This window comes from Cadophora gregata (assembly GCF_030347475.1).
Source record: "Cadophora gregata isolate MNR1 chromosome Unknown scaffold_14, whole genome shotgun sequence".
In the NCBI taxonomy this organism is placed as follows: Eukaryota; Fungi; Ascomycota; class Leotiomycetes; order Helotiales; family Ploettnerulaceae; genus Cadophora; species Cadophora gregata.
Window position 1 is genome coordinate 644,088 of NW_026695937.1, and position 13,119 is coordinate 657,206.

General features: G+C 47.7%; 5 protein-coding genes across 5 annotated transcripts; 4 read left to right on the forward strand and 1 right to left on the reverse strand.

The window, feature by feature from the left end:
* Positions 1 to 71: 71 nt before the first annotated feature.
* Positions 72 to 8,064, forward strand: MEC1 (serine/threonine-protein kinase M1; the record flags this gene model as incomplete). Its single annotated transcript, XM_058497654.1, has 12 exons — positions 72 to 717; positions 767 to 1,398; positions 1,448 to 1,755; positions 1,810 to 2,223; positions 2,279 to 2,437; positions 2,483 to 2,579; positions 2,627 to 3,103; positions 3,152 to 3,388; positions 3,439 to 4,686; positions 4,734 to 5,235; positions 5,284 to 5,761; positions 5,811 to 8,064. The coding sequence occupies 12 exons, from the start codon at positions 72 to 74 to the stop codon at positions 8,062 to 8,064; spliced, it is 7,452 nt and encodes a 2,483-aa protein (XP_058352380.1).
* A 543-nt stretch (positions 8,065 to 8,607) lies between these two features.
* ONS95_004298 (uncharacterized protein) lies at positions 8,608 to 8,946 on the forward strand (the record flags this gene model as incomplete). The annotated part of the gene is made up of 1 exon (XM_058497655.1): positions 8,608 to 8,946. One exon carries the CDS (start codon positions 8,608 to 8,610, stop codon positions 8,944 to 8,946), a length of 339 nt encoding a protein of 112 aa, XP_058352381.1.
* A 335-nt stretch (positions 8,947 to 9,281) lies between these two features.
* Positions 9,282 to 10,506, reverse strand: ONS95_004299 (uncharacterized protein; the record flags this gene model as incomplete). Its single annotated transcript, XM_058497656.1, has 3 exons — positions 9,282 to 9,967; positions 10,018 to 10,337; positions 10,391 to 10,506. The coding sequence occupies 3 exons, from the start codon at positions 10,504 to 10,506 to the stop codon at positions 9,282 to 9,284; spliced, it is 1,122 nt and encodes a 373-aa protein (XP_058352382.1).
* A 911-nt stretch (positions 10,507 to 11,417) lies between these two features.
* Positions 11,418 to 11,894, forward strand: ONS95_004300 (uncharacterized protein; the record flags this gene model as incomplete). The annotated part of the gene is made up of 1 exon (XM_058497657.1): positions 11,418 to 11,894. The coding sequence occupies one exon, from the start codon at positions 11,418 to 11,420 to the stop codon at positions 11,892 to 11,894; it is 477 nt and encodes a 158-aa protein (XP_058352383.1).
* A 342-nt stretch (positions 11,895 to 12,236) lies between these two features.
* ONS95_004301 (uncharacterized protein) lies at positions 12,237 to 12,611 on the forward strand (the record flags this gene model as incomplete). The annotated part of the gene is made up of 1 exon (XM_058497658.1): positions 12,237 to 12,611. One exon carries the CDS (start codon positions 12,237 to 12,239, stop codon positions 12,609 to 12,611), a length of 375 nt encoding a protein of 124 aa, XP_058352384.1.
* Positions 12,612 to 13,119: the final 508 nt, after the last annotated feature.

Genomic DNA, 13,119 nt, shown 5'->3' on the forward strand with positions numbered 1-13,119 from the left:
GTCTTGTCAAACGCGTTCCACCTCCCTCTTCGATTTTCATCACGAACTCATAGAAAAATGGCTCCCTCATCATGGCACCTATAGCACGCAATACCGCCTCCAATCGTCGACCAAATGGTCACATCAACGGGGAGATGGGCGGTTTTGTCCCACCCCCTTCAACGATGGCGGCTCAGCTCATCAGTGACCTTTCGACCAGAGGCAACAACCCCTCGAAAGAGAAGGACCCCGATGGACTGCAACAGATGATGAATGAAGTGTCGCTAGAAGAGCAGGAGTTAGAATTGCAGCTCGAGGAGAATCCTGGCCTCGTCGAGGACCTGGATGTGAAGTTGGAGCGCAAGCACAAGCTCATTTACGCTTTCACACGTGCTCTTCTCGAGAAACTCGCCAGCGATGACCCTTTCATGGATCTAGAGGAACGTGTCCAGCAAGGCAATGAGGCTTTAGAAGTTTACGTGGGAACAATCAGAGAGTGTCCGCAGCTCCTAGCGTATGTTTCGCCGCCCGAAAGAACTCTCCCTGGCCGAGGTGCAGAACCTCTGTGCAGCTGGTTGATCCCCCGGGTACTGGTGCTTCTCGGACGTAAAGGCTGCGAAAAGTTGACCAGCAACATAAAAGCTCTTTTTGATGTGTTTTTTCAAATCATCCCTCAGCATCCCAGATTCTGGTATTGGGAATCTGTTCTCTTCGACTATCTGAAGCGCTGCGTCCAAGGTATGTCATTCTTCATATCCTTGTGCATCTCTGCTCATCCAATATCCAGTTACAACCAAACATCTTGAAAGCCCTCGAATCATATCTCAAAACCTACATGTAAATATTGTTGTGCGCCCAAATCAAGAGGGACTAGGATCCTCCGACACCCCTCGCAGCTCTCTCCTCACCTCGTCATATTCCATTCTTAGTGCTGCGGAGGGCCTAGCACATGCAAGCCACCTGCTGTCGATACTAGCACATGCATCTGAGGAAACTGCTGCATCGTTTGATGCCACGACAGCATTCCAGAATTATCTGTCGTGGCTAGCAGACTCGTTCCTCCGGATACATGAGATTCGCAAGAGATGGACTGCGAACCTCGCACTTCACGAATGTTGCATGAGGACGGATGAAATTTTCTTAAGCTCTATCAACTCTCTGTTGTCTTCACTGTGGCGGTTCATCTGGCCATCTGTTTTGCGCAAAGGTTACACTGTACTCTCGATCATCTGCGCATCCATGCTCGAGGAACCAAACCAACTTTCCGACGAAGCTCAACATACTCTTTGCAGTGCGTTGCTCAACATGGCAGCAATATGTAGAGAGTTTAAGTCAATGCGACAAGTCTTGATTCTGAATCTCATTCCTGCACTTCCCTCATTCGAAAATGCATGCTTGAACTTAGGAAAAGACTTCAAGGCTAGTGAAACCGTGTCCTGTGTGTTTCAAAGTATTAATTGTGCTCTAGGCTGCAGGTGCGACCCTGCGTCAAGCTTGCGGCGATTATGGACAGCTTGAAAAGGTTGGCGTCGATGCTCCTGGTTTTGAAAGTCCGAATCTGCTTGCCGAATTCTATAATCTTGGACTTCATGAAGTAAAGCCCAAAAAGGTAGAATCAGGGAATGATTCGAAGCCTCAAGTTGAAGATGGCCCACCGACAAAGCGTCGCAAAATCAACGATGATGTAAATCTTCTCGGAGAAATCACGGCAGATTTGTATGAGCTTCTAGGTGCGCAGAGAGCCACCGACTTGGGAGGGCTTCAACAGCTTGCAGAGTACAAGAGCCATTCTAAAGCCCAAAAAAATTCTCAGGTGACTGACATCAGCAGGAAATGCTTCACATCGCTCGGCGTCGCTGAGCAGTGCCAAGCAATCGAGTATCTTGGCCGTATACCTTGTGGATTGTCTGGAAACCTGTCACTGAACCGTACAAACGGAAAGATTGTGGAATCGAAATGTCTCATTTGCGACGGAGAGGAGCTTCAAGAGACTGTTGACGCACAGTACGATGAAGCAGCATACTCCGTAATTGCGACAGAATCGATCCAAGTCTTCGTTAGCCTTGTCAAATCCCAGGCATTTGCTGAATCCAGGCGCCCTCGCGTCTTGGCTATGTTCACCTTGAAGAGATTCGCGACGCATTTCAAAAACCCGGAACTCCTCGATCTTGAGGCATCGTCCCTTGGTCAATGGTGCTTGATGTCCTTGAAAAGCTCCATCCGAGAGCTCAGGTTGGCAGCAGGGTTAGTATTCCGTTTTCTTTCCAGTCTCCGAATACTTCGCTAAAACGGAACCAAGCCGTTCGATTCCCCTCTTTGTACGAGGAGTGTCTACTCCGGGTTCTTTGACGTGGAGAAATCGGCACAACGTGATAGGTGTCATGAGGACCTTTGCACAACAAGGTAGCAACCTGCTGCATCAAGAGACAACCGTACTTGCATGGGGTCAGATCGCAAGGTCAGTCTTCAGAGGCCCTCTGGCGATGGCTGCTAACCGAAGCAGTTTTGTGAAAGACCACGACCTGAATGTTCTCCTTCTCGCGCTTGTTGAATATTTGGGGCACAGTAATCAAATCGTTTCGGGGACCGCTTTTAGTGAAGTCTGCAGCAAATGCCAAGAGTAAATTTCCGAGCTGACCGGTATTAGATTTTGAGGCTTGCAAAGCAAAGTGGAATTACCGTAGAGAGGCTTTTCGGTCCTTTCTGGAGCAGCATTGCAACCGTGGCTGTGAAAGACCTCCTCGTCAAACCACAGACCACCCAACTCATGGCCGATCTGCTCGGAACTTCAGTTGCTGACTTTCTTGTACTTACCCAGTCATATACGCTACCGTTTCTGGTCTTGAATGGCAAAGTCGACGTAATCAAGAGAATCAGCGAGGCACGCCAAGACCCCGATAACTGGGCTATATGTCTTGACCCTTCGAATCTTGCTCCTATTTTGGCACTTCTTCTCGTTCAAGATGTGCCAAATCTGGACTCCTTTGTCATGAGTCTGTTCAGACGCGTTTCGAGCGATTTTAAAGACCACGAACTGGTCGATTTGTTGAAGATGGAACCTATGTATGAAGCTTTGTATCTTCTAAAGGCTGTTGGGGAAGCCGATGAGAGCAGAAAATCTAGGGTATGCTCTATGGGCAGGATTTGACTTGACTCAACTGACGACCACTAGATCCGAGTGGCCCTCAAATTTTTGGCAACTCGAGTTAATGAGAGCAATAACTCAAAGAAGTCCAATTCCATGGGAGCTTTCTTAAACCAGCACATTCTGGGCCTTGTAACCCGCCTTGTTGAAGCTGTCAATGGTACTCGGGACGATTGGATGCTTATGGAAAGAGAAAGATCTATCAAAGCTATGGAAGAGCTTGTAAAGCTCGCAAAGACAGAAGCAAGAGCTGCGCGCCCTCAGGTGGGTCTCACATATCCCGCCCCTTCTCTGGACATAGCTCATCTTTCTAGCTTTGCGCTTGTCTGCAAACCGCGTTCTCACAGCCAGAGTTACAATCTTCCGCGTTTTCCGCTTGGGAAACGATACTGCGCAACTTGGGTGATGAAGATGTGGAGGCAATGCTCGAAAGCACATTTTCGATTGTTATCCAACATTGGGAAAGTTTCAACGAGACAACTCAGGATCGTGCCGAAGGCGCTCTTCAATATCTTCTCAAGTCCAGAACTCGCCTTATTCGCAACATGATAGTCAATCTTCCCTCGCTGGCAGCTTTCCCTAGATTAGCAGACGTGGAAAGACAAATCAGCAAGTTAAGGGTGCCAACCGACACTGGAAATGCCTTTCAAATCTTCCGTCGCAGGCTTGGCCATGAAAATCCAGGAGTTGTGGCGCAAACACTTGTCGAACTAAAGGCATTTCTGAAAAGCAACCAGTCTTTCCTTCAAGCCTCGGCCGTTAGTGAGCAACCAGATATCGTCGTTGGTCAGCTTATACGTTCCATACTTGACACTTGTGTTAAGTATAGTGAATGGCAGAACGACATCGCTGCGCTGTCAGCGGAATGTATTGGCCTCATTGGTTGCATAGACTCCAACAGGGTGGAATCTGCTCGGGATCGCCGTGAAATGGTTGTAGTGAGCAATTTTCACGAACATGGGGAAACTACAGATTTTGTTCTTTACATCATGGAAGAAGTCATTGTACCAGCATTCTTATCTGCTGAGGACACCTCGCTTCAAGGATTCTTCTCGTATGTGATGCAAGAACTTCTTGACAGGTGCAACTTTAGGGCTGTCATCGGGGACATCTTGAGGAAAGGTGAAAAGAACAGCACTAACGACCTATGGCTGAAATGGATCTCACTGTCGCCAGGGGTGCAAGATGTTTTGACTCCATTCCTGAGTTCAAAATACGGGTTAGCTGATATGGAAATGCCGAAATTGGAATATCCGATATTCCGACCAGACAGAATGCCGCCTAAGCTATACAACGCATGGCTCAGAAGCTTCTCTCTGGATCTTTTGCAGAAGCCTTTCCAATTCTCTACGAACCTCATTTTCCCGCCTCTGTGTCGGGCAATCAGAATCAAAGATGTGTCGGTAGCCAGCTTTATCTTGCCTTACCTGGCTCTCCATGTTGTCGTTGATGGTAGAGATTCCCACCGAGCACAAATCGGGAACGAATTACTCTCAATCCTCAAGTTCGAAGCATCCACAGAGCCTGAAGGCAGAAGACAGGATTTGAAATTGTGTATCGAGGCAAGTTGAAAAGTCTTCTTCTTTCACTGAGATGCTAATATTCCCAGGCGGTTTTCCGCATCCTAGACTACTTTGCTCGATGGATGCAGGAGAAGCAGATCAAGGCAGCGTCTTCTAGGGGACAGATATCTGCAGATGCGGAGCGCGACATTCAGCATGTAAAATCAGTCGTCGCTAGCATTCCCCCCGAGCTTATATCTCGCCGAGCCATAGAGTGCAAGTCATATCCTCGAGCGTTGTTCTACTGGGAACAGCATATTAGAGATGTAAGAGAAAAAGAAAAAGAAACAGCGACCGGCGCCACGGCTACCACTCCACAGCTGCAGCGGCTGCAGGAGATTTACAGCCAGATCGATGAGCCAGACGGCATTGAGGGTATCTCTGCCCACCTTCATGTCTTAGATATCGATCAACAAATTCTTGGGCATCGCAAGGCGGGTCGGTGGACAGCAGCCCAGAGTTGGTATGAAATTCAGCTTGCAGAGAGGCCGGAGGATGTTGAAGTTCAGTTGAATCTTCTGACTTGTCTAAAAGAATCTGGACAGCATGGTGAGTCTTACTCTGCGATATATCTGGTTATCAACTCACCTTTCACAGACGTGCTCCTCAATTATGTTGAGGGAATGCACACAGCGGCACAGACCGTCTCCAAGCTTCTCCCGTTCGCAGCCGAGGCGTCATGGGCAACTGGAAGATGGGCCACACTTGCAAAATATACATCTATGGCACCACCAGGTATAGGCGAAGACTTCAATGTCAATGTTGGTCGTGCCCTTCTTGCTTTACAGAAGTCAGACGAGGATCTATTCATATCCAGCGTCAAATCGCTTCGTGATCGTATTGCACGGTCTTTGTCAATAGCAACAACCTCTTCTCTCGGTGCTTGTCATGACACGATGCTAAAGTTGCACGTGCTCACGGAACTGGAGATGATTGCAGGTACCGACCAAGCAAGCAATGAAAATCTGTCTGGTATTCTCGAATCACTCAATCGGAGACTGGAAGTCATTGGAGCTTTCCTAAACGATAAGCAGTATCTGCTTGGAATAAGACGAGCTGCTATGCAGTTGTCACGGTATGCTCCTTCACATGTAGATCACCTACAATAAGCTAACATCATTCAGATTGGATTTTGGAGAGCGCAACATTGCTTCAGCATGGCTAACCAGTGCGCGACTAGCACGGAAAGGAAACGCAATTCATCAATCGTTCAATGCTGTGCTGCATGCATCACAGCTAGGGGACGAATCGGCAACCATAGAACACGCTCGACTTCTGTGGAAGGAAGGACATCATCGAAAAGCAATTCAAAGTCTGCAAGGAGCCATTGAGAACAATGCTTTCATATCTCACAACAAAACTTTCCAAGCCACAAGTTTCACTGGTGCAGAAAAGCCAGATCAGCAGAATCTCTTAACTGCAAGAGCACATTTGCTGTACGCGAAATGGCTGGATAGCGCCGGACAAACGCATTCCTCAGCTCTGCGAACTCAGTATCAACTGGCGGCCAAGACCCATGTGGCTTGGGAGAAAGGTCACTACTATCTCGGTCGTCATTACAATAAACTGCTCGAGTCCGAGAAATCTCTCCCTCCAGAGCAACAGAACGAAGCCCTCCTGACTGGGGAAACAGCAAAACTGGTTATCGAGAATTACTTTCGTGCTTTGTCCTATGGGACAAAGTATATCTACCAGACATTGCCTCGCATCTTGACGCTTTGGTTGGATCTAGGCACACAGGTGCAACAGCCTGTGGAAGCGAAATACGGCAGTACCAAGGAGTTTATCAGTAGAATCACCAACCAGCGCAAAGCGAATCTCGATAATGTGCATCTACGTTTTAAGAAGTATACTCAGAAGCTACCAGCCTACATGTTTTACACGGCCTTGCCACAGATCGTTGCTCGTATTGCCCATTCCAATGTCGAGGTCTACAGATATCTACAGCAGATGATATACAATGTCGTGCAAACCTATCCACAACAAGCATTGTGGGGCTTACTTGCAGTGTGCACCTCAAATCAGTCGGATCGTAAAGCTCGAGGATCAACGATTCTGCAAAATCTAGCATCTCCAAAATCCCAAGCCGGACCTTGGGGAGACATCAGGCCCATGATCAGAAACGGCCAAAAAATAACAGAACAGCTTCTATGGGCATGCAATGCTGGGGAGTTTCAAGGCAATCGAACAATATGGGCAAGCTTGACCAAGGACCTTAGCTTCAACCCAAAGGTCTGCATGCCCAGTCTATTGGCTGTGCCGGCTGAGAGTGTCTTGACAGCAACTCTTCCAACACTCACCAACAACTTGAAGGCTCACAAAGCTTTTTCCCGAGACATCGTAACGATAGCATCCTTTTTGGACGAGGTCATGATCCTCAGTTCACTCCAAAAGCCTCGAAAGCTGACTGCTCGTGGGTCGGATGGCAGAAATTATGGGCTCATGTGCAAGCCCAAAGACGATCTTCGCAAAGATCAACGTTTGATGGAGTTTAACAGCATGATTAATAGGTCGTTGAAGCGTGATGCTGACTCCAGTAGGCGGCAGCTTTACATTAAGACCTACGCTGTCACTCCCCTGAACGAAGAGTGTGGAATTATTGAGTGGGTCGACGGCTTAAAGACTCTCAGAGACATTCTCCTTGGTCTCTATAAGGGCATCGGTGTGGCACCAAATTACAATGAGATTGCACTCTACTGCGAAGAAGCAGCCAAGTCGGTTGACAAACTCCCATTCTTCACGGAGAAAGTTTTAGGTAATTTCCCGCCAATATTTCATCGATGGTTCGTGGCACAGTTCCCAGAACCGTCTACGTGGTTTGCTGCACGCCTTCGGTACACCAGATCCTGTGCTGTCATGTCGATGGTAGGTACCATCCTTGGGTTGGGAGACCGCCACGGCGAGAACATTCTTTTCGAAGAAGGCAATGGTGGAACATTCCACGTCGACTTCAATTGCCTCTTCGACAAAGGTCTTACATTCGTCAAGCCAGAACGTGTGCCTTTCCGCCTGACGCACAACATGATTGATGCCATGGGGATGTATGGCTATGAGGGTCCATTCCGGAAGTCCTCTGAGCTTACACTCAAGCTTCTGCGACAGCATGAGGAGACATTGATGACGATTCTCGAGGCTTTTGTATATGATCCGACGCTTGATCTCCTGGCCAGAGATCCAAAGAAGAAGAAAAAAGAGGGATCCGCTGTACAACAGACTGCGCAAGGAGTGTTGGATACTATTCAACGCAAGGTTCGCGGATTGCTAGCGGGAGAAAGTGTTCCTTTAGGAGTGGAGGGACAGGTCGATGAGTTGATTAAGCAGGCAACTAACCAGACGTATTTGGCGAGTATGTATATTGGATGGTGCGCATTCTTCTAGATTTATTGGGGTGTATGATATGGTTGTGTCCAATAGATAAAAAGCATTATGGGCAATGCGGGAGTATACAGGTATTCTAGCCAGGTCACATGACCAATGTAATTTTCACAATGTAAAGTCTCAAATGGAGTTGGAAGATATATTTTCGACCGCCAAATCATCGATTCATCGCATCCCTCGGCTACTGGGCGCTGGTATTTGTCCAACCACATCGATTGTCGTCATATCCACTCTGACACCCACTGCCGAAATGGCCTCACTTTCCGCACCACTTCCCCATCGAACACGCAACCTCCAATTCTGGCTGTATTGTAGATATGTAACCCCTCACCCCGCAAATCCACAACACTCTTTTTATTGTTCCTTATCCCTTACTTGTTCGACTTCTGAGAGCTCATCTGAAATCTCCCTAAACACAAACTAAACACTTTCTTGATCACGGCTACCGACGTGCTCGCCAAATTCCGCCAAGACAGAGAGAAAACAAGTAAGCGAGGACCCAAGAATCAAAACGGCACAAAACAAACAAAAAGAGCAGCAGCAATGAACGCCCCTCAACGTAAACTTCTTACAATCCTCACCATATCTGGTGCCGGTCTCTGGATCAGCAAGGAAATGAAACCCACCCGCAAAGAGCGCGTGACATGGGGCGTGAACGGACAACTCGATCATCTCAATGACACTGTTGAGAAGAGGAGGGGGAGGGCTGTTGGGTATGCTGTACCACAATCCCAGGGCGATGGATTGGTCTCAAGGAAAAAGTCAGATGTGTATGAGGGAAAGAGAGAAGTCCAGAAGAGGGGGATCGTGGAGAAAGATGCTTGGAGGAGTGATTATTTCGGTCATGAGGATGCGTTTTTGTGGTGGCTGACGAGGGAGTAGGAAGTTGGCTGAAGGGGGCAGTTGAAAGTTGAAGTGCGGTAAGGGAGATGAATTCATTTAATAAGGCGTATATGGGATGTTATGGAATGGCATGGCCGCATGGAATAAGTCGCCATGGAAATGGACGGGGTCCAGCTTTCGGTCCATTCAAAGGCATGGGAACTCGCGATCATTTGGTCTATATCATCGTGCGGCGGAGGGTTTAACGAGGAGACCTTGATGAGATTTCTGTTCAAATAGAAACATGAGGTACGAAAAGACAGCATTGAACGCCACAAACTGGACAGCATTTCTTCCTAATCTTGTCTACCCCAACTTTCACGCACGTTTCTAAGTCATTTCTCCCAATGATTCACACACCGAACTCGAAAGTCTTTCAACATAGCAGCGTACTGTTCCCTGTCTCTGAAATACTCCGGCGACTCCGAATACCTCTGGATATGCTTGAAGGTAGAGTTCGAAATTGCAGACCCGAGACTATCGCTCATATCGAAACGAGCACGATATGCGTCGATGAGTCGCTCTCCAACCAGAAGGAATGTTGCACGGAAGACCAGATCAGCTGCTTCTCGCGACATGCAGCCGTTCAAGTTCAGTAAGCCAAGTGCTCTTTTGAATCTCGTCCAGTGTGATTCAATGTATGCGGACCGCCAGCATATGTACTGTGCAGTGGGGTTTTGAGGATTGACTTCAGATAATCTGTGAAGAATGTCTTTGATCAGCGGGACTCGCTCTGGTTTGTCAACCTCATCGCAGATCAGATCAAAGAGGCTGAAATTCCCAATGTCCTTCGTCTGGAAAGCGACCACCCTGGAAATTGACTTTGAAAGGACGTGATCAACATAATCTTCAACTCCTTTTCCACTTCTCCAACGTTTGAGCATGAACTGGAAGCTTGCTGGGGTCTCGAAGTCCACAAGTTGAGTGTCGCAGCGAGGTCCAGATTGTTGTGTGTAGCTCATTTGGTCATTTCGCTTTTCCATGCTGTGAGGCAATTGAAAAGAATCCGGATTGATTGATGCTGAGTATTCATTAGCTTCATCTGTCGGAATTATTGTAGACTGGGCTTACAGAACAGCCCCTCGAACGCATCCACACTCTCCATCAGAATACTAGTTTGAGCTGCTGAATGGTACTGATTTAATGGGAAATGATCATTCGTTGTGTGTGCCTCATCTACAGTCCGTTGCTCATGCAAATCATGGGTCAAGACTGCCGAATTTTCGAAACTCCTTTGGGTAGTAGGCGGTGCCGAGCTAGCTGCTGATGCAGCAGTCTTCACCTTGAGATTGGCCCTTGACTGAGCAGACTTTCGTCGATCCGTCGTGTCCTTTTTCGACTTATATTTCCGCAGATTCCACTCATCAATCTTCATACGATAGCTTCGGATGCTGGAAATGGAAGATGTCAGAAAGCTCAGGGAAGTTGGCGTCTGACTCCTTACGAAGCATCAAATCCATAGCGATCCTTCAAAATCTCGCGAACTTCCTCTAGTGGCCTGTCTTCAGTGATGTAGAACTTCTTTAGGTTCTCCTTCTGCGCCGCCCAATCTTTTGGCATCGTGGAGGCAATAATTCAGAACTTTTGAAACAGGACACTAAGTGGTTAAAGTACAGTGGAATAGAAGAATGCCTCCCCAGATAGGGAGAGAAGACCCGTCAACAAATCTTTCACGGTCAGCCTTGTTTGTTCCGGTCGCAGTCCGAAATGGTATGGAAAGTGCAATGCGGCGGGAGAATGAATGTGCAAGTGCAGTTTCCCAAGCCTCGTTGGGCGTGCATGGTGGCTTGCCAGGATTCGCGATTGACGGGCCCGAAGGTGCAGTGCTTCTCTCCCATTGGATTGTAACCATAACAATTGTCCATATCAGACCTGCTCTGCGTCAAGGTTGCATCATGCTGTGGTGGTATTCAAAATCACACGCGATATCGGGAAATTCTGTTAGTGTTCACTTACCATCTGCGCGCTTTATCATAGTTGAATGCTGGCAGAATGAGTTCGTGGGCAAATAGAACATCCAATGAAAGTCTGTTAAGCCCTGGGCTCCAGTTGTATGTAATGAAACAATATCTTACCAGCCTTCCGGCAGCGGAGATAGTGATCCAGAAATTTCATGTCTCCTATCGTAAGAACCACCGAAGTTTTTGCATATTCGACTGTTGCAGATGTCCCAAAGTCGAAGGCATGCCTTGCTGGAGCGTCATAAAATTAGAAGCAAGACATCCAGGAAGGTCTCTTTCACTAAGATTAACGCGACATCGCTTTGCACATTGATACACTGCCGCTGCACAATGCTTCAGATTTGTCTATAAGAGAGACTCGCAGGTCGCGAGAATTGGCTCTCGAGCTGACATGCTACTTTTCCCAATCAGTCAGAACGCAGTGAACATGCAACCAACCGCAGAGCAAGATATGGCCAGGTATGGAATTCAGCTTGCATGACTTTGTAATGGTTTGCTGGTTTGTTTTGTATGCTAAATATCTTTTGTGATATCAGCGAATGCCCCGAACGATTCGTTGTCCAGGAAATCTCCTCGAGGGTTGTCACTCGACACCAGCCTGCCAAGATCGACAGTAACTCCGAAAATCTTCTTGAACCGCACAGTATAGGGAAGGATACACCAGCGGACCCCTCTCAACGAGCTCGCGATCACAAGATCAATACCGCGAAGCTGTTTCAGTTGCACCTATCTTATGAGCATGTCCACAGTCCTTCGGTCACCTCTTCCTTGATGAGTACCGCTGGTGGCACATGCCTCAGTGGCTTCGAAGAAAGGAAACATAGGATCGGTGGACGCCGCGATAATCCCTCTGAGAGGGATGTCGTCGTGGATGAGGGTTGCCGACGAAATGTGAAGTTTGACTCGGGAGATCAAGATATCGAGTTGCTTGGAGTCGGAGCACAATTCGGTGACATTGGCTACAGTTTGAAGCATGCAGGGCCTTGATATATTTTGAGATCGATGCCAAGAGGCAGATTTAGATCTGGTAGTGGCTTGAGGGAGTTGACGGGGAAGTGACGATGAAACATAATTTAGCGATCTCCATTCCTGGCACCAGAAACCCCTAGAACAAATGAAGTTAGCAATTTGCAATCCTCACTCGTGTCTGTTGGATGTGACTGCATTAATCACGTAACGTGAGCGGCAGCCGGACAGTCAGGAAGGTATAAAGAAACTCGAAGCCTCAACTGCTCGTGTGTACCTCCGCGACTGTCACAAATATACATTCATGACAGGCACACCACGCTCTTCAATCTTTCTCAAGTCGCAACAAACTTGCAAATATCAATGGAGTCAACCACAGACATCGTCAAGCATGTCCTACCAGCTCTCTCCAGGAGTAACAGTACTTCTCCCACCACCACTTCTAAGGCCACCACACCGAAAGGCAGTCCAAATGTTAAGCTTGTCGACATCCCCACCATTAAGCCAAATTTTGAGTTGGAGCCCCCCAAAGAGACTGAAGTCAATACCGGATTCAAGAGTACCACGCAAGCTCCAGCAACCAACTCCCTCCACATCAGACCTAAACTTCCACATGCCAACACAGACACCCAATTCGAGGTCGTCAAGGAGGTTCAGAGAGTAGAGCGGAGATGGAGAGGAATGTATGATCGAAATCGGGCTGCCAATCCAGGCGCTATTCGAGTATTGGAAAAGTGAGGCATCGGTGGGCAGGATGGCCGGTCTGACTGAAGCATTGCTGGGAGAAGACCGACGATGCATTTGCAAGGAGTTTCTGTCTCGAATATGGGATTTCTGGAGCTGGTACTCTTGAACAAAGGATGGAGTTTAACAAACATTTTTTGCCAGACTCTGCAACACAGCTGTGGAGCATGGAGCAAGTGATGTCGGCTATGAGGAAGCAATGCTACTACAACGCTTTCTTGCTGAACAACCCGGGATATTTCAATCTTTCCGTGAAGAGAAAATTTGTATCGCTCAAGTAGCATATTAGAGTAGGAAACGAGATAATAGGAAGGGACCTCCTGGCTAACCTGCGATATTAACCAAATATGGTCACGTGAGATTAGCGCTTCGTTCAACTGGATAGAAGTGCAAAGAGCCCTCTCTTGAGGGAAAACACGCTCGGATGAGCATTGAATGATGTCCCAGAGAACGCAGAAATAGAAAAGAATATAGCAGAGAAAACTTCTTTCAAGTCGCATAG